Here is a 22,994-nt window from a genome sequence, read left to right as displayed (position 1 = left end):
TCGGTTCCCCAGGTCCCACGTTAGCCAGATGCACAAGGGGGCGCATGCATCTGGAGTTCGTTTGCAGAGGCTGGAAGCCCTGGCGCGCCCATTCTCTCTCTCTCCCTCTATCTGTCTTTCTCTCTGTGTCTGTCGCTCTCAAATAAATAAATAAATAAATAAATAAATAAATAAATAAATAAATAAATAAATAAAGGTGGCAGAAAGAATGTACGTGCCAAAGGAAAGGTAGGACTGCTTATAATGCAATCTTCCAGACACAAATTGGCTTTGATATCCATTACCTCGCAGTGCCTGGTATTACTTACACAAGACCCTCATAAAAGGAGGAAAGATGTTGACATCAATATAAAAGAGACTAATTGAGAGGGGGAGGGATGTGATGGAGAGTGGATCCGTGAATGGGAAAGTGGGGGAAGGGAGGGAATTATCATCATGGCTTATTGTCTATAATAATGTAAGTTGTCAAGAAAAAAAGTTTAAAATACAAAACAAGGCCAGGTGTAGTGGTGCATGCCTTTAATCCCAGCACTCAGGAGGCAGAGGTAAGAGGAGGCAGAGGTAAGAGGATTGGTGTGAGTTTGAGGCCATCCTGAGACTACATAGTGAATTCCAGGTCAGCCTGAGCTAGAGTGAGACCCTACCTCAAAAAAACAAAAAGAGAAAAAAAAAAATACACAAAGTGGAAGGGGGGAACCAACACCCAAGGTGGCACATGCATACCCATGCCCACACCTACACACAAAAGACCCGTCATGTAAATAAGAGGCACAGGGGCTGGAGAGATGGTTCAATGGTTGGGCTACTTGCCTGAAAAGCTTGTAGACCTGGGTTTGATTCCCCAGAACCCATGTCAAGCCAGATACACAAAGTGACACATGTATCTGGAGTTTCTTTGCAGTGGCCAGAGGCCCTGGTGTACCCATTCTCTCTTTCCCTTCCTCTGTCTCTTTCTCTCCCTTCTCTCTGTTTGCAAATAAATAATAAATATAAATAGTTAAACAGACAGAAATACTATTTTTCAGCTGGGTGTGGTGGTGCACACCCTTAATCCCAGCACTCGGGAGGCAGAGGTAGGAAGAGTTCAAGGCCACCCTGAGACTAAATAGTGAATTCCAGGTCAGCCTGGACTAGAGTGAAACCCTACCTTGAAAAACAAAAACAAAACAAAACAACAACAACAAAAAAAAGGAAGTACTATTTTTCAGGACTGGAGAGATGGCTCTGTAGTTAAAGGTGCTTGCTTGCAAAACCTGACAGCCTGAGTTCAATTCCCCAGTATTCATGTAAAGCTAGATGCACAAAAGTGGGACATGCATCTGGAGTTTGTTTATAGTGGTAAGAGGCCCTGGCACTTCCACTCTCTTCCTCTCTCTCCATGCAAATAAATAAAAATAAAAACAATTAAAAAATAAATACTATTATCCATATACACTTAATTTTGAAAAATAAAAGTATGTTTAGGCTTATATTCTGTTACACCACTCTTCAACAAAGGAACTAATTTTATATAATGATTAAAAAAATGAAAAAAAAATGACAGCCAGGCATGGTGGCCCATGCCTTTAACCCCAGTACTTGTGAGGCAGAGGTAAGAGGATTGCTGTGCGTTCAAGGCCCCCCCTGAGACTACATAGTGAGCCTGAGCTAGAGTGAGACCCTACCTCAAAAAAGAAAGAAAGAAAGAAAACAACAACAAAAGTTATAATGAAAAGTTATCTCATGGTGGCACATGACTTTAATCACGGTACTCAGAAGTCAGAGGCAGGAGAATTGCTCTGAGTTCAAGGTCAGGCTGAGACTACATAGTGTATTCCAGGTCAGCCTGGGCTAGAGTGATACCCTACCTTGAAAAAAAATCCATTATTGTGTGTAATTAACATATGCCAATAAAAACAAAAATGGCTCTAACATACTGTATGATCTCGTTTATTGAAATGTCTGGAAAAGGCAAGTCTATTTAGACAGAAAGTAGATTAGTGGTTGTCAGGGCTGGAGAAATGAGTGCGATGTTCCTGCCAAGAGGTATAGGTTAATAAAAGATAGACAATTAGATAATGTTGATGGTAGCACAACCTTATAAATATTCTAAAGTTGCTGAATTGTAAACTTCAAGATGGCAAATTATATGATGTGTGAATTATACTCCTTTAAAAAACTATTTAAAAATTCATTTTAGCATAGTTTTTGTTGTTGTTGTTTTTGTTTTAGTTTTTTTGAGGTAGGATTTCCCTCTAGTCTCAGGGTGGCCTCAACTTCACAGCAATCCTCCTACCCCTGCCTCCAGAGTGCTGGGATTAAAGGCATGTGCCACCACACCCTGCACTCTCTGTCTCTTTGATTGAATTTTTTTTTTTAAATTTTTATGAAAGTGCTGCTAGGTGTGGTGGCAGATGCCTTTAATCCCAACACTCTGGAGGCAGAGGTACAAAGATCGCTGTGAATTTGACTACATAGTGAACTCCAGGTCAGCCTAGGCTAGAGTGAAACCCTACACCGAAAAACAAAGAACAAAAAAAGAAAAAAAATTAAGGGCTGGAGAGATGGCTTAGTGGTTAAGGCACTTGCCTGTGAAGTCTAAGAACCCAGGTTTGATTCTCCAGGTCCCTCATAAGCCAGATGCACATGCGTCTGGAGTTCGTTTGCAGTGGCTGGAGGCCCAGGCATACCCATTCTCACTCTCTCTCCTTCTGTCTTTAATAAATTAATAAAATAAATCTTAAATTTTTTTTTGTTTTTGTTTTTTGTTTTTCAAGGTAGGGTCTCTGGTCCAGGCTGACCTGGAATTAACTCTGTAGTCTCAGGGTGGCCTTGAACTCATGGCGATCCTCCTACCTCTGCTGCCCGAGTGCTGGGATTAAAGGCGTGCGCCACCACGCCCGGCTTTTAAATTTTTTTTAATTAAAAAGAAAAAAAGAGACACAGAGACAATCTGTGCACTAGGGTCTCCAGCCATCACAAACAAACTCCAGATGCAAGCACCACAGATGTATGCACCACTTTGTGCATCTGGCTTTACATGGGTTCTGGAATTGAATCCCCATCATTAGGCTTTGCAGGCAAGTGCCTTAACTGCTGAGCCATTTGTCCAGCCCCAGCTTTAGCATTTTCTTAGAGACAGCATTTTTGCAGCCTAGGATGCCCTCAAGCTTGTAATCCTCCAGTTTTAGGTTCCAGAATGCTGGGATTACAGGTTACTCAAGATAGTTCCAGCTCTGGCTGTTGCTACTTGCTGGTGTTCGTTTCTCTGTGCTATGGATGTTTGCCGAAGTGTGCCAGCTTTCTCTGCAATGATGGAGCTTCCCCTGGAACCTGTGAGCTATTCCTTTCATAAACTGCTTTCTGGTCGTGTGTTTGTCCCAGCAATGTGAAGGTAAGTGCAACAACTACCATGATTGGCTTTCTTGCGTTTTTGTTTATTTTTTCCCCAAGGTAGGGTCTCTCTCTAGTTCAGGCCTACCTGGAATTCACTATGCAGTCTCAGGGTGGCCTTGAACTCATGGTGATCCTCCTTACTCTGCCTTCCGAGTGCTGGAATTAAAGGCGTGCGCCACCATGCCTGGCATATTTAATTTTTTAAAATTTATTTATTTTGAGAGAGACAGAGGCAGGTGGGGGAGAATGGGCACATCAGGGCCTCCAGCTGTTGCGAATGAACTCCAGGAGCAAGGGACACCTTGTGCATCTGGCTTACCTAGGTCCTGGGGAATCAAACTTGGGTCCTTTGGCTTTGCAGGCAAGCATCTTACCCACTAAGCCATCTCTCCAGCCTGCCTATGTATTTTGGACATGGTTTCCATGAACTTTACACAGATCAATGTAACTGAAACATATCAAGGGCCTTCTTTTAGACCAGATCTGTACAAGGTGCTGGGGGGTAAAGAACAAGGCCAGCAATACATCAGTACTCCAGACTAATGGGGACACAGGTGTGGTTGTGATCTCCTACCCTGTTGTGTTATTACTTTAGAATATATGTTTGGGTTTGTAATTGTGTCATTGTGAACAATTATCACGTCATGAAGATATTTGTTTTGCATCACATTACCTCTGACGCACCGCCTGCTGCATATTATGCAGGCTGGACATGCTTAACTTCTTTCTTGTCAGTAGTTGGCAAGCCGAGATGACTGCACAGGAAGTCATGAGGTCATTTTAATTAAAAATCATTAATAATAAACATATCAAGTTAAATGTTTCTATTTACTATTACTAAGTGACATGATGCACACCATAACATTTTTTTCCCAAGGTAGGGTCTCATTCTGTAGCCCCAGGCTGGCCTCAAACTCACAGGGATTCTCCTACCTCTGCCTCCCCAACAACCATGCCTGGCCACCATAACATTTTTTTTTTCTTTGAGGTAGGGTCTCACTCTAGCTCAGGCTGATCTGGAATTCACCATGTAGTCTCAGGGTGGCCTTGAACTCTATCTCCAGAGTGCTGGGATTAAAAGTGTGTGCCACTTATGCCTGGACTTTTTTTTTTTTTTGGCACCATAACATTTTTGAGCAAGGCAGAGATGAGAAAAGTTGACACCTCCCTGTAGATAAGTCTGAAAACAATTATCTCAAGAATTGGTTGAGTGATAAAAGAGACAGTACAAAGGTCTACAGAGAGGAAAAAAGAAGAAATTCTATATTTATAGCAAAAGAGCCCGGTATTTGGACTCAGGATATGAGAACATGTTTGCTTACTTATTACTAAATTTTGTTTAGTACTTAACTGATTTCACTTCTGTTTCCTCATTTGTAACATAGGAATGAAAGTAATAGGGTTGTTTTGATAATAAAATCATATAGGGAAAATCATATAGGCATTGTATAACTATGCATTACACAAATGATAGTAATTCTTAGTGCTAGAGAAAATTTAGAAGAGAAATGAAATATATTTGTAAATCCTCCACTCATTCTTTGAATTTGTGGGATCTGCAAATCATTTTCGAGAGAAAAATCATACTTGTTACAAGGGATTCACAGGCCCTAGCATCAAGAGAGCCAAAAGTGTAGGCCATGGTGGCACATGCCTTTAATCCCAGCACTCAGGAGGCAGAGGTAGGAGGATCACTGTGAGTTCAAGGCCAGCCTGAGACTACATAGTGAATTTCAGGTCAGCCTGGGCTAGAGTGAAACCCTACCTCAGAAATTCAAAATAAATATATAAATTAAATTAAACATTTAATGTTTAAACTATTATAATAATAAAATTATGATAACATGCTTAATAATTAAACTAGGCTGACCTGGAATTCACTATGTAGTCTCAGGTGGCCTCAAACTCGTAGTGATCCTCTTATCTCTGCCTCCTGAGTGCTGGGATTAAACGCGTGTGCCACCATGCCTGGCTTTAAATATTTTATTTGAGAGACAGGCAGATAGGGAGGAGAGAGAGAATGGGCATTCCAGGGCATCTACCAGTGAAAATGAACTTCAGACATGTGTCACCTTGTGCATCTGGCTTTACTTCGGTACTGGGAATTCGAGCCAGGGCCCTTTGGCTTCACAGGCAAACACCATAATCACTAAGCCACCTCTTCAGCCCCCACAGTAGTTCTTATAACTTCTCAATTCAGGTAATTTCTCAAGGTTTGCAGTCCTGGGGATCCAAAACTGCTCTACCAATAATCCTTGCTCAATCCAGTCAAGCACACAAGGGGGTGCTTAGTAATAATGAAACTGAGAAATCAGTGTACATTTGCTAAATCTTTTGTGTAATGTGTTGTGTGTCTAGGTACACATGCCACATATGCACACGTACAGAGGCCAAAGAACACTGGGTGTCTTCTTTTGCTCAGCAGTGTGTTTCCTTTAGCTGGAGCCTCTCATTGAACCTGGAGCTACTGTTTTGTTTTGTTTTTTTCAAATTTTTATTAACAACTCCCATGATTATAAAAAATATCCCATGATAATACTCCCCTTCCCCCACTTTCCCCTTTGAAACTCCATTCTCCATCATCTCCCCTCCCCCTCTCAATCAGTTTCTCTTTTATTTTGATGTCATGATCTTTCCCTCCTATTATGATGGTCTTGTGTAGGTAGTGTCAGGCACTGTGAGGTAATGGATATCCAGGCCATTTTGTGTCTGGGGGGAGGGGGCGCACATTGTAAGGAGTCCTATCCTTCCTTTGGCTCTTACATTCTTTTTTATTTTATTTTATTTTTGGTTTTTCGAGGTATGGTCTCACTCTAGCCCATGCTGACCTGGAATTCACTATGGAGTCTCAGGGTGGCCTCAAACTCGTGGCGATCCTCCTATCTCTGCCTCCTGAGTGCTGGGATTAAAGGTGTGCACCACCACTCCCAGCTGGCTCTTACATTCTTTCTGACACCTCTTCTGTATTAGACCCTGAGCCTTGGAAGGTGTCATAGAGATATTGAAGTACTGAGCACTCCTGTCACTTCTTTCCAGTACCATGATGCCTTCTAAGTCATCCCAAGGTCACTGCCATCTGAAAAGAGAAGATTCTCTATCAAAAGTGAGAGTAGCATTAATATATGGGTATGAACATTAAGAGAAGTGCTTACTGGGCAGTTTGATAAGCATAGTATATACATTTATCCAGACATTAGCAGACATTACACCCCTAAGGCTCATGACTACCCGTTTTAAGTTTTCAGTATCAGGGATGTATTCCTTCCTATGGAGTGGGTCTCCAGTCCAATTACAGGGCAGTTGTTTTCCACCATGGCAGATGTGCCACTATTGCACCTGTTGGCTCCTTTGGCCTGGCTGGCCAAATATAAGGCTTACAGTGTCCACTGTTGAGTATCTTCACTGGTGATTTCTCTTTCTCCCATTGAACTGCATGCAGAATGGCTTCTTCCAGCTTTCTGTCAGCTGGTCTACATGGAGGAGGTTATCAGCTCAGTTCCAGCAGGATTTCTCAGTGGCCTTGCAGCCCAATGCAGCTGCTGTTTTTTAAGGTCAGACTAGATGACTAGGGAGCCCCAGTGATTCTCCAGGCTTCTCCCTCAACAAGACTAAGATTCAGGTGTGATTGACTCTGCACAGATGTTCAAACCCGTGCTGGGGGAATCGAAGAAAAATCAGATGGTCTCAGGCCCTCATGCTTGCACAGTAAACACTTTTATCCACTGAGCCATTTCTCCAGCCCAGATAAGTCATTTTCAAGAATTGGGAATTTTTTTAATGGATTAAAAAAGTATTTATTTATTTTCAAGCAGAGAGAGATAAAAGAGAGACAGGCAGAGAATGGGTGTTCCAGAGCCTCCAGCCACTGCAAATGAACTCCAGATGCACTTGTCTTTATGTGGGTATTGGGGAATTGAACCTGGGTTGTCAAGCATTACAAACAAGCACCTTAACAGCTAAGCCATCTTTCCAGCCTGTGAATTTTTTTTTTGACACAGACAGACGGGGGGGCGGGGGGGGGGGGAGAGAGGGAGAGAGAGGGGGGAGAGAGAGAGCAAGAGAGACAGAGAGAGAGAGAGAGCAAGAGAGAGAGAGAGAGAGAGAAAGAATAGGTTCGCCAGGGCCTCAGCCACTGCAATCGAACTCCAGATGCTTGCACCACCCAGAGGGCATGTGCGGCCTTGCGCTTGCATCACCTTTGCGCATCTGGCTTAAGTGGACTCGAACCGGGGTCCTTAGGCTTCACAGGCAAGCGCTTAACCGTTAAGCTATCTCTCCAGCCCTTCTGGAAGTCTTTATGAAAGGTAAGACTGTGTAAAGACTGAGCTAAAGGTCCTGGGCCCTGGATGAAAATTTTCACCCCAGCAGGATCCCTCACTTGCTGAAAAAAAAAAAGGGTGCTCCTACCACATCTGTCCTGGAGGTCTCAGTTTCCCTGCCTACAGAACAAGAGGTAGGCTTTTCCAATTTGAGGCTCAGAAGTCTGTAAGACAAACCAAATTCCTTCAAGGGCCTGGGCATGACAGAGATCTTGCCTAGCCTGCATGAAGTAAGGCCCTGGGTTCGAATGCCCCCGCCACAGGACTTGGAGCTGTGAACTCCACGGAGGTGAACCCACTGGTGTGGTCAAGGTTAAAAGATTTGCTCTTTGGGCCCAGGAAGCAGGGGCGGCCACAGGGCACTGATCCGGGTTCACTGACTCACACCTTGTCCACAGTAGCAGGGGGCCCAGGACCACCTCCAAACCTCAACGTCCCACCCTGACTAGGTAACCGGGCGCACAGGCAGCGCGCGCGCCTAGCCCAGGTCGGGCGGCCAGCCACGCTCAGGCTTTCCCTCAAATCCCGCGAGATCTCGTCAGCCCCCCCTCCCCCTCCACAGCGCGGTGAGTGACGCGCCGCGGGCCGCTGGGTCCCGGCACCGGAAGTTGGGAGCCGCCAGCGGAAAGGGAGGCTGTTTGGAGTCCGGGTGACCTGCGGCCGCCGTCTTCACGGAGCTCCTGGCGACGCCGGCGGTATTGCGTGGGACTCTAGGACAGGGAGTGCTTGCTAGCTGACGGATTTTCGTTTTTAAGACTTGTTAGGGGCGAGCAGTGTGGATTTTTGAGGTGTCTGTGGGGACTTTGACATCTTTCGCGGAGCGTCTGCCGGGTTCCGCGCGGAGGGGGCGGACTTAAGTCGTCGAACGAGGCTGCCAGGAATCTGTCTCCCCAGCGTTGACGAAGGGGGAAGTCAGTTCGGAACCCAGACGCGCATTACTAGTTGTTTTCATTAAAGGCCTTGGTACTAAGAGCTGTAGAGGAAGGTCACTCAGACAGGGGGGAACCCCATGGCAACTCACGCATGTCAGAGACTTGCCTGGCAGAGGACAAGGCAAAGGTCAACAGTCATCTGTGCAGAATAACCGCACAAAACAAGGATAGAGACGTCTTATTAAAAGGTATTAGGGTAGGTCGTGCATGGTGGTGTACGCCTTTAAGTCCCAGCTCTCGGGAGCGAGAGGTAAGAGGCCCGTGAGTTCGAGGCTACCCTGAGACTACATAGTGAATTCCAGGTCATCCTGGGCTAGAGTGAAAGAAAAACCAACAACAACGAGAGAGGTTTTAGGGTAGGCAGGGTGTGGTGATGCATGCCTTTAATCCCAGCAGAGGTGGTAGGATCACTTGAGTTCGAGGTCAGCCTGGGATAGACTGAGACCCTACCTTGGAAAAAAAGAAAAAGAAAAAAAGGTATTCGGGTATATGGTTTCAATTCTCCAACACTGCATTAAGAAGCTCCTGTATGAAAATAGTACATGAGTGTGGGTTCAAGTATGGGTACAGGTTGTGTGACTTTGGACAAATCCTATTTGTTCCTTTTTGTTTGTTTTTTGAGGTAGGGTCTTGCTTAATTTTTGTTGTTGTTGTTTTGTTTGTTCTTTTTTCTCTTCCCGTATTAAACAGAGTAAATATTGTCAAATTCTTCACAGCGGAGGGAGTTATATTTAAACAAAATAATGATTTCCCTGTACTGGGGATTGAATTTAGGACCTTGAGCAAGCTATGTAGTCACAGGCTGGCCTTGAACTCACAGGGATACTCATACATCAGCCTCCCAAATGCTGGAACTAAAGGTGTGCGCCACCCCACCCCACCCACTTTGCTTTTTTTTTTTTCTTCTTTTTTTGGTTTTTCGAGGTAGGGTCTCACTCTAGCCCAGGCTGACCTGGAATTCACTATGGAGTCTCAGGGTGACCTCGAACTCACAGCAATCCTCCTACCTCTGCCTCCTGAGTGCTGGGATTAAAGGCGTGTGCCACCACGCCCGGACTTTTATTTTATTTTATTTTATTTTATTTTATTTTTATTAGCATTTTCCATGATTATAAAAAAAATCCATGGTAATTCCCTCCCCCCCCCCCACTTTCCCCTTTGAAATTCCATTCTCCATCATATTACCTCCCCATCACAATCTGTACTTACATATGTACAATATCAACCTATTAAGTACCCTCCTCCCTTTCTTTCTCTTCCCTTTATGTCTCCTTTCATTTTGCTTTTTAATCTCTACATATGGTGGCATTTTTCTTTTTTGATTTTACAAGGTATAGTTTCACTGTAGCCCAGGATAACCTGAATTCACTATGTAGTCTCAGGGTGGCTTTAAATTCATGGCGATCCTCCCACCTCTGCCTGTCCAGTGCTAGGATGAAGGCATGCACCACCACACCCAGGTGACTTTTTTTTTTTAAAGATTGCTCTTTTAAAAAATACGTATTTTTAAATTTATTTGAGAGAGGGAGGGAGGTAGAGGCAGATAGACAGAAAGAGAGAATGGGCATACCAGGGCCTCCAGCCACTGCAAATGAACTCCAGATGCATGCACCCCTTTGTACATCTGGCTTACATGGTTCCTGGGGAATTGAGCCAGGGTCCTTAGACTTCGCAGGCAAATGCCTTAACCGCTAAGCCATTTCCTCAGCCCTCGATTGACTTTTTAAAAAAATATTTTATTGAGCCGGGCGTAGTGGCGCATGCCTTTAATCCCAGCACTCGGGAGGCAGAGGTGGTAGGATAGCTGTGAGTTTGAGGCCACCCTGAGAGTCCATAGTGAATTCCAGGTCAGCCTGGGCTAGAGTGAGACCCCCACCTCAAAAAACAAACAAAAAAAATTATTAATTTAAGAGAGAATGAGTGTGTTAGGGCCTCTATCTACTGCAGACAAACTCCATACACATGCCTCACCATGTGCATCTGGCTTACCTAGGTCCTAGGGAGTGGAACCTGTGTCCTTAGGCTTTGCAGGCAAGTGCTTTAACTGCTAAGCCATTTCTCTAGTCCCACATGGTGACTTCTATGACTGGTTGTAGTGGCATACACCTGTAGTCTTATTTACTCAGGAGGCTATAGCAGAAGAATCACTTACGCCAATGAAATTCCATCTCAAAAAATTTAATAATTTAGTGATATGAAATAAGAAGCACATAACACTACCTTTAAAGATTCTTGTTTTAAAAATTGAAATGGACCAGACACAGTGGTGCACACCTTTAATCCCAGCACTTGTGAGGCAGAGGTAGGAGGATCACTGTGAGTTGAAGACCAGCCTGAGGCTATATAGTGCATTCAAGGTCAACCTGGGACTAGAGAGAGACCCTACCTCAAAAAACGAAACAACAACAAAAAGATGAAATAGCAGCACTTGCCTAGTATGTGCCAGGCTCAGGGCTTAGTTCCCAGTATAGCAAAAAGCAGGGGAGACAGTAGAACAAGGCAAATAACACTGAGAACATTCTAGACCAAAGAGTGGCAAAGGAGCAATGACATGAAACAAAGGAATGAATGACCCAAAGTGTGAACCTCAAATCCTGATTTTTTCTTTTGAGGTAGGTTCTCAAACCCTGGCTGAACTGAACTCACTATGTAGCCCAGGCTGGTCTTGAACTCAAATTAAATTCTTACCTCAGCTTCTTGAGTGCTATAATTATAGTTAATAGGATTATATGTCCAGCTTTGAATCCTGATTCTGATGGATCAGCTATAAAAGGAATGTCTTAGAGACATCAGGTAGTTTGATTCTGGACTGGGTATAGATGATAAAGCATCGCCTGTGCTATTCTGCCAATAATGGTGTATTATTTATGTTGAAAAGTATATTACCAGAGATTCTTAACTGAAGGATTTTTGAGGGAAATGGGCTTTGCTGTGAGGGCAAGCTAGAAGTTTTTAACTGGGCAAATTGTGGCCAGAAGGAAAGAATGGATTAGAGGACAACTAGCCATTTCTACAGGAGCTAGTAAATTAGATTCTATGGTTATGTAGACTCTACTTACCACAAGTAGTGCCTGTATAGCCAGGTCCTGCCTTACCTGCCCTGTATCACTTGGCTGGTTCTTTTTTATTTCCCCTGTGTGCTGGGATTGGAGGTGTGCGCCACCATTTATTTCTGCTTGGCTGGTTCTTTTATCTGACGTGGAAATGCTTCCCCATGATGAAGGTTACACAAACTTGAAATTTATTTTGAGATAAGGTCTTGCTGTGTAGCCCAGGCTGGCCTTGAACTCACTGGCTATCTGCTACAACCTCCAAGTTCTGGGATTATAGGCATTGGACATCATACTCAGTGTTTTTTTTTTTTGGGGGGGGGCGTTCTCACCCTAGCCCAGGCTCACCTGGAATTCACTATGTAGTCTCAGGGTGGTCTTGAACTCATGGCAATCCACGTATCTCTGACTCTCAAGTGCTGGGATTAAAGGTGTGTGCTACCATGCCCAGCAACACATTCAGCTTTTTTGGAATACTTTCAATCCATTTAGTTGAATCTGTAGATATAGCACTCAAGGATTATTTATTTATTAAAAAATTTTTTTTTTCGAGTTAAGGTATCACTCTAGCCCAGGCTGACCTGGAATTCACTATATAGTCTCAGGTTCAACTAAGGCAATCCTCCTACCTCAGCCTCCCATGTTCTGGGATTAAAGGATCTGCCACCACACTGGCTTATTTATATATATATATTTTTAAATGAGAGTGAAAATTGGCCTGCTAGGGCCTCCAGCCACTGTACACAAACTCCAGACTGTGTGCCACCTCATGTGCACGTGTCACCTTGTGCATCAGGCTTCTGCAGGTTCTAGGGGCTCCTTAGGCCTTGCAGGCAAGCGCCTTACCTGCTACGCCATCTCTCCAGCCCCTGATTGTGTTTGTGTGTGTATAAAACTTTGTTATAATGAATCTTTGTGAAAGTTCTTTGTAAATTATATAAATGTGTGGCAAGCAAGATTTGAAGAAATAACTAGCTGAGCATGGTGGCAGGTGTCCTATAGTCCCGGTCCTGGACAGGAAAATGAAGGAAGGGTGGAGGGAAGCAGAAAGGGAGAAGGATACTATGACGATTACTTAACATTTTGGTGGAGGCATATATAAGTTTCAGATGTCTGACGGATACTGTAGACTATATAGGATAAAGTTCAGGAGGCTGTAAGTGTGAGTCGAAGCTGTCAGCAGTCAGTCTCCTTTCCTCAGCTTTGGATGTCTGTCTTCTGTCTGTTCTCACAGGATCTTCCTCTGTGTGCCTGTGTCCTAATCACCTCATCTTAAAGGAACAAATCATACGTCAACTTCCTCTAAAATTGTCAGTATATAGTCATCCCTTCAGATCCAGATTAGAAGCTAGTTGGATGTAGTACAGTGTAACTACCTCATGATAACAGACAAGGGATTATTAAGAATCAAGTGGATTTACAAATGAGTGTTAAATGTATATTTTTGTTGCTGTATAGAATCTTTACACTTAAAAGTGATGATTGGGGCTGTGTATATTATAGTGTTGGAAAAAGTATGCAATTAATAAAATGACTTTTCTTTGGATTCCTCACTGTTATTAGGTGCTAAAGATGATAAAACGTCTAATCAGAAAAGACAGAAGCAATAAAGACCTATATTGACTGTTAACCTTAAAAGATTTATTTATTTGTGTGTGTGTTTAGAAGGGGGTACACCAGCAGCCCCTGCTACTACAAATGAACATCAGACATTTGTACCATTTTTTGCATCTGGCTTATGTGGGTGGTTTAGGAATTGAACCTTAGCCAGAAGACTTTGCAAGCAAGTGTCTTTAACCACTGAACCATCTTTCCAGCCCCTACATTGACTTTTATTATTATTATTATTATTATGAGAAAGAGCAAGATAGAGAGAATGGGTGTACCATGGCCTTTAGCCACTGCAGATGAAGTCCAGATGCATGTATCATCTTGTTCATCTGCCTTATGTGGGTTCTGGGTAATTGAACCTGGGTCCTTTGGCATTGCAGGCAAGTGCCTTAACTGCTAAGCCTGCCCTCCGGTCCAATGTTTGTTTGTTTTTTTTCCTGTGAGGTAGGGTCTCACTCTAGCCCAGGCTGACCTGGGCTAGTAGTCTCAGGGTAGTCTTGAACTCATGGCAATCCTCCTCTCTCTGCCTCCTGATTGCTGGGATTAAAGGCATGTGCCACCATGCCCAGCTTTTATTTCCTCATTTTAAGATGGGGTAATAATAGTAGTATTAGGTGGTGAAATAAGAGTCTCTTTCTCTCTATATACATATATTGTCGATAGAGCTGCTATAACAGTGCTTGGGACATGGTGACATTATGTGTGTAATTTTCTTTCTTTTTTTTTCGAGGTAGGGTTTCACCTCTAGTCCATGCTGACCTGGAATTCACTATGTACTCTCAGAGTGGCCTCAAAGTCATGGTGATCCTCCTACCTCTCCCTCCCAAGTGCTGAGATTAAAGGCATGTGCCACCACACCTGGCTAACACTGCAACTTTTATTCACCAGTTCAAATTATAAACTCAGAATAAATTAATCTTTTGCTTTTTGCTGTTTTATATAGAATTTTCTATGAAGTGAGGATTTACAAATGGATGGGGATTGGAGAGATTGCTCAGTGGTTAAGGTGCTTGCCTGCACAGCCTAAGGACCCAAGTTCAAATCTCCAGTACCTATGTAATGCCAGATGGCATCTGCAGTTTATTTACAGTGGGTAGAAGCCCTAGTGCTCCCATTCTCTCTCTTTGCCTCATTCTCTCTCTCAAAAAATAAAATATTTTTTAATGTGTTCTCATGTAGCTGAGTGTGGTGGTATGTTCCCATAACTCCAGTTATCTGCGAGGCTGAAGCAGAATTGCAAATTGGAAGCTGGCTTGGGCAACCTAGAGAACCCCTGTCCCAAAATAATTTTTTAGGGTTTTTTTTTGTTGTTTATTTTTATTTATTTATTTGAGAGTGATAGAGAAAGAGGCAGAGAGAGAATGGGCGTGCCAGGGCCTCCAGCCACTGCAAACGAACTCCAGACGTGTGCGTCCCTCTGTGCATCTGGCTAATGTGGGTCCTGGGAATCGAGCCTCGAACCGGGGTCATTAGGTTTCACAGGCAAGTGCTTAACCACTAAACCATCTCTCCAGCCCCCAAATAATTTTTTAAAAAGTGTTGTGGAGTAGAGTTCAGAGACTGCTTGCCTAGCCTAGCCATAAGCAAGGCCCTGGGTTCAACCACACGAGCTCTGTGGGGGAGGTGCTGGTGAGATGGCTCAGTGGATAAAGGGCTTGCCATGCAACTGTGAGGACCTGAGGTCAGATCCCCAGCACACACATAAATGCCAGTTGGGCATGACCTGATTGCAATGCTGCATACCAGAGCCAGAGACAGGAGATCCTGGAGCAAGCTGGCTAGCCAAACCAGCAAGCAAGTGGAGACCCTGACTCAGTAAATAAATTGGAGAATAATTAAGGAAGTTTTTCTGCACCATTCTCTGGCCTTCACGTGTTTGCACACACATGTGCCCACACACATACACCTGCCAAACAAAACCCTTCAGAGAACAGCAAATATTGATAATCGAATGAAATCAGAACCCTTTGTGCTGTTGGTGGGGAGATAAGTGGGACAGCTGCTGTGGAAACCAGTATGTGGAAGTAACTAAAAAAAAGCAAAAAGCAAAAAACAATCCTTTGAAAATTTGGATGTATTTGGGATCCCATCCATGGCCTTGCACCACTGAGCTACACTGCTAGCTCCCAGCTACTGTTTTTATTTATTTTGGGGTTGGACTAATAGACTAGCTCTAGAGGAATGTTTCATGTTTTTCCTTCCGTACCTCTCCTTCCTTTTCCTCCCTTCCTTTCTTTTCTCTTCCCCTCCCTTCCCTTCCCTCTTTATGTAGGGTCTCACTCTAGCCCGGGCAGGCCTCAAACTCACAGTGATCCTACTTCTTCTGCCTTCCAAATGCTAGGATTAGAGGCATTTATTTATTTTCAAGCAGACAGAGGTGCACCAGGGCTTCCAGCCACTGCAAACGAACTGATCCACTTTGTACATCTGCTTGTTTGTTTGTTTGTTTTATTTTAGTACCAGTGCTATTATTTTATTTATTTGACAGAGAAAGAGAAAGTGAGAATAGGCGTGCCAGGGCCTCTAGCCACTACAAATGAACTCCAGACACGTGTGCCCCTTTTGCATCTGGCTAACGTGGGTCCTGGGGAATCGAACCTGGATCCTTTGGCTTTGCAGGCAAACGCCTTAATTGCTAAGCCATCCCTTCAGCCCCTACATCTGGCTTTATGTGGGTAATGGGGAATTAAACCCTGGTTGTTGGTCTTGGCAGGCAAGTACCTTAACCACTGAGCCATCTCTCCAGACCCATGTTTTTCTTTTAATCACACCTTGGTAGGATGCTTAATCATAATGGCATGTAGATGAATGTCTTTGAATTAGCTGAGACCAAATTATTTTATCTTACTCAACCCTCAATGAACTTGCTTCTATTAAGAATTAAGTTAAGAATTCTAGCCTTAAAACAAAACAAAACAAAAAAAGAAAAAGAAAGAATTCTAGCCGGGCATGGTAGTACATGCCTTTAATCCCAGCAGATAGGAGACTCGCCATGAGTTTGAGGCCACCCTGAGACTACCTAGTAAATTCCAGGTCAGCCTGGGCTAGAGGGAAACCCTACCTTGAAAAATCAACACACACACACACACACACACACACAGAGAGAGAGAGAGAGAGAGAGAGAGAGACAGACTAGATTCTAAAGATGATTTTCTCTCTGTTAATTTACAAGCACAAATAGACTTTACATTTTATTTATAGATAACTTTTACATATTATATTTGAGAGAAAGATAGAGAGGTCATGGGTGTGCCATGTTCTTAAGCCACTGTAAATGAACTCCAGATGCATGTGTCACCTTGTACATCTGGCTAACTTGGGTCCTTGAGAATCGAACCTGGTCCGTAGACTTCATAGGCAAGTGCCTTAACCACTAAGTAATCACTCCAGCGCAACTTATTTTTTTAAAACATTTTATTTATTTATTTATTTGAGAGAGAAAGAGGCAGAGAGAGGGAGAGAATGGACGTGCCAGGGCCTCCAGCCACTGCAAAGGAACTCCAGACATACCCCCTTGTGCATCTGGCTTACATGGGTCCTGGAGAATCAAACTTGGGTCCTTTGGCTTAGCAGACAAATACCTTAACTGCTAAGCCATCTCTCCAGCCCCCAACTTATTTTTAATATTTATTTTTTAAAATATTTTTATTGCTGGGCATGATGGCACTTGCCTTTAATCCCAGCACTTGGGAGGCAGAGGTAGGAGTATCACTGTGAGTTCGATGCCACCCTGAGACTACATAGTGAATTCCAGGTCAGCCTGAGCTAGAGTGGGACCCTACCTCAAAAAGAAATTATTTATTTATTTATTTGCAAGCAGAAAGCAAAGAGATACAGACCGAGAATGGGCTACCAGGGCCTCCAGCCACTGCAAACAAACTCCAAATGCGTGCGCCACTGTGCATCTGGCTTTACGTGGGTACTAGGGAATTGAACTCTGACCATTAGGCTTTGCAAGCAAGCACTTTGACTGCTGAACCATCTTTCCAGCCCAATATTTATTTATTTTCTAGAGAAAATGGCAGAAAGAAAGAAAATGGGCACTCCAGGGCCTCTAGCCACTGCAAATCAACTCCAGATTCATGTGCCACCTGGCTTAGGTGGGTACTTACTAGGGAATCAAAACTCAAGTCATTAGGCTTTGCAGGTAAGCTCCTAAAGTACTGAGCAATCTCTAGCCCCCCTTTTTAAAAACCATTTTAATCTTTTTTACTTTATTTTATTTATTTGAGAGAGAGAGGAACAGACATAGGGAAAGAGAAATGGGAGCGCCAGGGCCTCCAACCATTGCAAACAAACTCCAGTCACAGGTGCCCCCTTGTGCATCTGGTTTACATGGGTCCTGGGGAATCGAACCGGGATCCCTAGGCTTCTCAGGCAAATGCCTTAAACACAAAGCCATTTTCCCAGCCCCCTTTTTTATTTTTAAATTTAATATTTAGCTCTTTCTCATGATTTAATTTTTTTCTAATTATAGGTTTTTTTAAAATACAGAACTCGTGTGAGACGATTGCACAGTGATGATTGTACAAAGAGTGGTATTGAATTCTCGACCTGGTACGTATCTGTGTGTGGTGAAGGAACAAGTGTAGTCTCTGATAATTATTAAAGCACAGGGAAGAACAAAAACCAATATCCAGGTGGGGGAGATGGGTTAGGTTTCTTGCAAAGCCTGCTGGTCCAGATTCAATTCACCTGTACCCGTGTATATTCAGATGTACAAAGTGGTGCATGTGTCTGGAATTCATTTGCAGTAACAAGAGACTCTGGTGCTCCCATACTCTGTATCTCTTTCAAATAAATAAATTTTAAAAATATTTATAAAACTAAGCTGGGCATGGTGGTGTACACCTTTAATCCCAGCATTTGGAAGGCAGAGGTAGGAGGATTGCCATGAATTCAAGGCCACCCTGGGACTACAAAGTAAATTCCAGGTTAGCTTGGGCTACAGCGAGACCCTACCTTGAAAAACAAAAGCAAAACAACAAAAAGGTGTTAAGATTAGTAAAATACTAGACGAAGTTATTTAAACAATGTAACATTCAGTTTTTCAAATAACTTATAAAACATTGTTTATGAGATACAGTGTTTTGGAATGATAACATTTGAAAAGTTTTTTTGCTTTTGTTTTTTTTCGAGGTAGGATTTCACTCTAGCCTAGTCTGACCTGGAACTCATGTAGTCTCAGAGTAACCTGGAACTCACGGGATCCTCATACCTTTGCCTCCCAAGTGCTGGGATTAAAGGTGTGTGGTACCACGCCTGGCTTGAAAAGGTTTAATTGGAAATTTGTTTTTCTTCCTTAGTATCACTTATTCCTAAAATGGTTTTTGTTTTATGTGAAACATACTGACTTATGTCAGTACCCATAGCCACAGGAATCACAGAAGCAGATTGGAGTCTCCTGAGGGGTTAGGGCCCACGTTTTGCTGCCTTGGCTTTCCTGCTTGCTTACTATGTAACCTGAGGAAGTTAAATTCAGATCTTTCCATCCTATTCTCAGGAAAACCTTAGAAATTTCATGATTCTTGAAAGGAAATTTGTTCAAGTTAAATGTAATTAAAGATTAATCAACTTTTAGAGATGACATTTTCTTTCTTTTTTTTTTATGAGAGGGAACGAGAGGGTGAATTGGTATACTAGGGCCTTTAGCCTCTGCAATCGAACTCCAGACGTGGGCCTCCTTGTATTCATGCATCACCTTGTGCATCTGGCTTACATGGATTCTGGGGAGTTGGTCAGCCTGAGCTAGAGACCCTATCTTGAAAAACAAAAACAAGCCGGGCGTGGTGGCACATGCTTTTAATCCTGGCACTCAGGAGGCAGAGGTAGGAGGATTGCCATGAGTTCAGGTTACTCTGAGACTACATAATGAGTTCCAGGTCAGCCCGGGCTAGAGTGAAATCCTACCTCAAAAAAACAAAAACAAAAACAACAAAAAACTTTTAACTGACAGACAGACAAAATCAGGGGTTCTTACCAACCTAGAATTCAACTGATAGGTTAAACTGGCTGGCCAGTAAGCCCCAGAAATCTATGTATCTTTGCATCCCCAGCTCTTGTATTGTTAAGTATGCATGACTATTCCTGACTTTGACTTTTTTTTTTGGCTTTTTCCAGGTAGGGTCTGACTCTAGCTCAGGCTGACCTGGAATTATGTAGTCTCAGGGTGGCCTTTAACTCACAGCTATCTTCCTACTTCTGCTTCCCAAGTGCTGAGATTAAAGGCCTGCACTACCACACCTGGCATATACCTTCTACTTCTTTAAGACAAGATGTCTCATTGGCTGGGAGCTGACCGATTAGGCTAGTCTAGCTGGCCTCCCCAGCACTAGAATTATAGGCATGTGCTGTCTTACAACTGGCATTAAACTGGCGTTTAAAAGGATTCTGGGGACTGAATGCAGGCCCTCATGATTGCAAAGCAAGTATTTTACCTACTGAGGTACTTCTCCAGCCCTTAAAATTAACTTTTTTGGGGGAGGGGATTTTTGAGGTAGCCCAGGCTAACCTGGAATTCTCGGTGGCCTCAAGCTCATGGCAGTCCTCCTACCTCTTCCTCCCGAGTGCTGGCATTAAAGATGTGCACCACCATACCCAGCTAAAATTATTTTTTTAATTCATATTTTCACCTGATATTTTAGGAAAAAATGGTAATCCAGTGGCAGAGAATTTCAGAATGGAAGAAATTAGTTTACCAGACAATGTCAATGAAGGACAAGTAAAAGTCAGAACTCTTTATCTTTCAGTGGACCCTTACATGGTAAGAATTACAATGTTGTAATTTCCTGTAAAACAGTTTTGTGGACAGGAGAGATGGTTTAGTGGTTAAGGCACTTGCCTGCAAAGCCTCAGAACCCCACTTCAATTCCTTAGTACGTACATGAGTCAAATGCACAAGGTGGTATGTGTCTGGAGTTCGTTTGCAGTGGCTAGAGGCCCTGTTGTGCCCATTCTGTCTCTTTCTGCTTCTTCCTCTCTCTGTCCCCCTCTCTCTCAAATAAGTACATAAATAAAATATTAAAAATGGTTTTATTTTCATGTTTTTAATCTTGTTACATCAAATTATTATTATGTTATCTGTTTGATAAGTATTTGAAAAATATCTTTTTTATTTATTTTTTTTGTTTGTTTGTTTGTTTGTTTTGATGTAGGGTCTCACTCTAGCACAGGCTGACCTAGAATTCACTATATTGGCCTCGACCTCATGGTGATCCTCCTACCTCTGCCTCCCAAGTGCTGGGTTAAAGGCGTGTGCCACCATGTCTGGCCTGAAAAATATCTTTTAAAAACTTATTTATTTATTTATTTGAGAGAGAGAGAATGGGTGAATAGGGCCTCCAGCTGCTTAAATGAACTTCAGATGCATGCATCACCTTGTGCATCTGGTTTACATGGGTCCTGGGGAATTGAACCTGGGTCCTTTGGCCTTGCAGGCAAATGCTTTAACCACTAAGCCATATCTCCCCAGCCCTGAAAAATATCTTAATACCTGTGAATTACAGATAACCATTTTATTTTATTTATTTTTTTGAGGTAGGGTCTCACCCTAGTTTAGGCTGATCTGGAATTGACTATGTCGTTTCAGGGTGGCCTGGAACTGACGTCAGTCCTCCTACTTCTGCCTCCAGAGCTCTGGGATTAAGGTGTGTGCCACCATGCGCAGCCCTTGTCTTTTTGAGATAAGGTCTCATTCTAGCCTAGGTTGACCTAGGACTCACTCTAGCCCAGGCTGGCCTTGAACTCACTATGATCCTTCTCCCAAGTGTTGGGATTAAAGACATGTGCCACCATGCCTGGCCACCCTTTATTTAATTTTTAAACATTTATTAATTTAATTTATTATTTTCAAGTGGAGAGTGACAGGAGATAGAATGGGTGCACTATGGCCTCCATTGCTACAAATGAACACTAGATGCATGTGCTACTTTGTGCATCTGGCTTTATGTGGGTAGTATGGAATTGAACTTCAGTTGTTAGAATTTGCAGGCACATACCTTAATCTCTGAGCAATCTCTCCAGCCCATACCCTTTCTTTCTTTATAATATATATATTTTTTGAGGCAAGCCCAGCATACTGCCTTTTTGTTTTGTTTTGTTTTTGTTTTCCAAGGTAGGGTTTCACTGTAGCCCAGGCTGTTATGTAGTCTCAGGGTGGCTTTGAATTCACAGTGATCCCTCCTACCTGTGCCTCCCAAGTGCTGGGATTAAAGGTGTGTGCCACCATGCCCAGCTCCTTTTTTTTTTATGTGAGAGTGAGTGAGTGAGAGAGAATTGGTGCACCAGAACTCTAGCCATTGCAATTGAGCTCCAGATGTGTGAACCCCCTTGTGTGCATGACAACCTTGCAGACTTGCATCACTGTGCATCTCGCTTATGTGGGACCTGGAGAATTGAACATGAGTCCTTAGACTTTGTAGGCAAGCACCGTAACCACTAAGTCATCTCCAGCCTAGCTTCCTAGCTTCTTTTTCTTTTTTCTTTTTGTTTTGGTTTTTCGAGGTAGGGTCTCACTCTAGCCCAGGCTGACCTGGAATTCACTATGGAGTCTCAGGGTGGCCTTGAATTCAAGGTGATCCTCCTACCTCTGCCTCCCCAATGCTGGGATTAAAGGCATGCACCACCATGCCCGGCCCCTAGCTTCTTTTTCTTTCTCCTCCTTCTCCCACTCCTTCTTTTCCTCCTTGTCCTCCTCCTTGTCCTCCTCCTCCTCCTTTTTTTTTTTGAAGTAGAGTCTCACTCTAGCCCTAAGCTGATCTGTAATTCACTAAGTAGTCTCAGAGTGGCTTTGAACTCATAATGATCCTTCTACCTCAGCCTCATCACCACAATTGGCCTTTTACTTTTGCTGGGTGTAGTGGTGCATGCCTTTAATTCCAGCACTTATGAAGTAGAAGGATCACTGAGGTCAAGGCCAGCTCCTGGGACTACAAAGTGAGTTCCAGATCAGCCTAGGCCAGAGTGAGACCCTACCTTGAAAAAAAAGATAAACATTAATAATAAAAGCTCTTGGGCTGGAGAGATGGCTTAGCGGTTAAGCGCTTGCCTATGAAGCCTAAGGACCCTGGTTCGAGGCTCAGTTCCCCAGGTCCCACGTTAGCCAGATGCACAAGGGGGCGCACGCGTCTGGAGTTCGTTTGCAGAGGCTGGAAGCCCTGGCGCGCCCATTCTCTCTCTCTCCCTCTATCTGTCCTTCTCTCTGTGTCTGTCGCTCGCAAATAAATAAATAATTTAAAAAAAAAATAATAAAAGCTCTGTTTTGTAGATTTTAAAATTTTCTGTTTACTTTTTAGCTAATCTAAATACTCATCTTCTCATATTTTGCTTTTCTTCTATGGGGTAGGGATTGAACCTAGAGCCTCACACATGCTGAGATATAACCCCTGGTGACTCATGCTGAACTTGTAACATCTCCTGAACCCTGTCCTTCCAGAGGCTGATTTTCCTTTTCATTATTGGAGACATTTAATCAAGCAGGGCGGGAGAGATGGCTTTATGGTTAAGACATTTGCCTGCAAAGCCTAAGGACCTAGGTTTGACTCCCCAGGACCCACACAAGCCAGATGCACAAGGTGGTACATGCTTGTAAATAAATAAATAAAAATATTTAAAATTTTTTTGTTTATTTTTATTTATTTATTTGAGAGCGACAGAGAGAGAAAGAGGCAGAGAGAGAGAGAAAGAATGGGCGCGCCAGGATGGTATAA

The 22,994-nt window shown here is 43.2% G+C and overlaps 1 protein-coding gene across 4 annotated transcripts in view; it reads left to right on the top strand.

Moving 5' to 3' along the window:
- The first annotated feature begins 8,258 nt into the window (after window positions 1-8,258).
- Ptgr2 (prostaglandin reductase 2) overlaps window positions 8,259-22,994 on the top strand; it is a 35,511-nt gene continuing 20,775 nt past the window's right edge. The window contains exons 1-3 of one of the 4 annotated variants that reach the window (XM_045154892.1): window positions 8,259-8,389; window positions 17,765-17,844; window positions 19,932-20,050. In XM_045154892.1, coding sequence (XP_045010827.1) covers window positions 17,808-17,844; window positions 19,932-20,050 — 156 coding nt within the window. In that variant the 5' untranslated portion in view covers window positions 8,259-8,389; window positions 17,765-17,807. Of the gene's footprint in view, window positions 8,390-8,616; window positions 8,877-17,764; window positions 17,845-19,931; window positions 20,051-22,994 lie in introns of those variants that run through there. The other 3 variants (XM_045154896.1, XM_045154894.1, XM_045154895.1) reach the window with 3 other exon arrangements.

This window comes from Jaculus jaculus, chromosome 7, assembly GCF_020740685.1.
Source record: "Jaculus jaculus isolate mJacJac1 chromosome 7, mJacJac1.mat.Y.cur, whole genome shotgun sequence".
NCBI classification, from domain to species: Eukaryota; Metazoa; Chordata; class Mammalia; order Rodentia; family Dipodidae; genus Jaculus; species Jaculus jaculus.
Note: the sequence above shows the minus strand (reverse complement) of the source record. Positions and strands in the feature narration are given on the sequence as shown.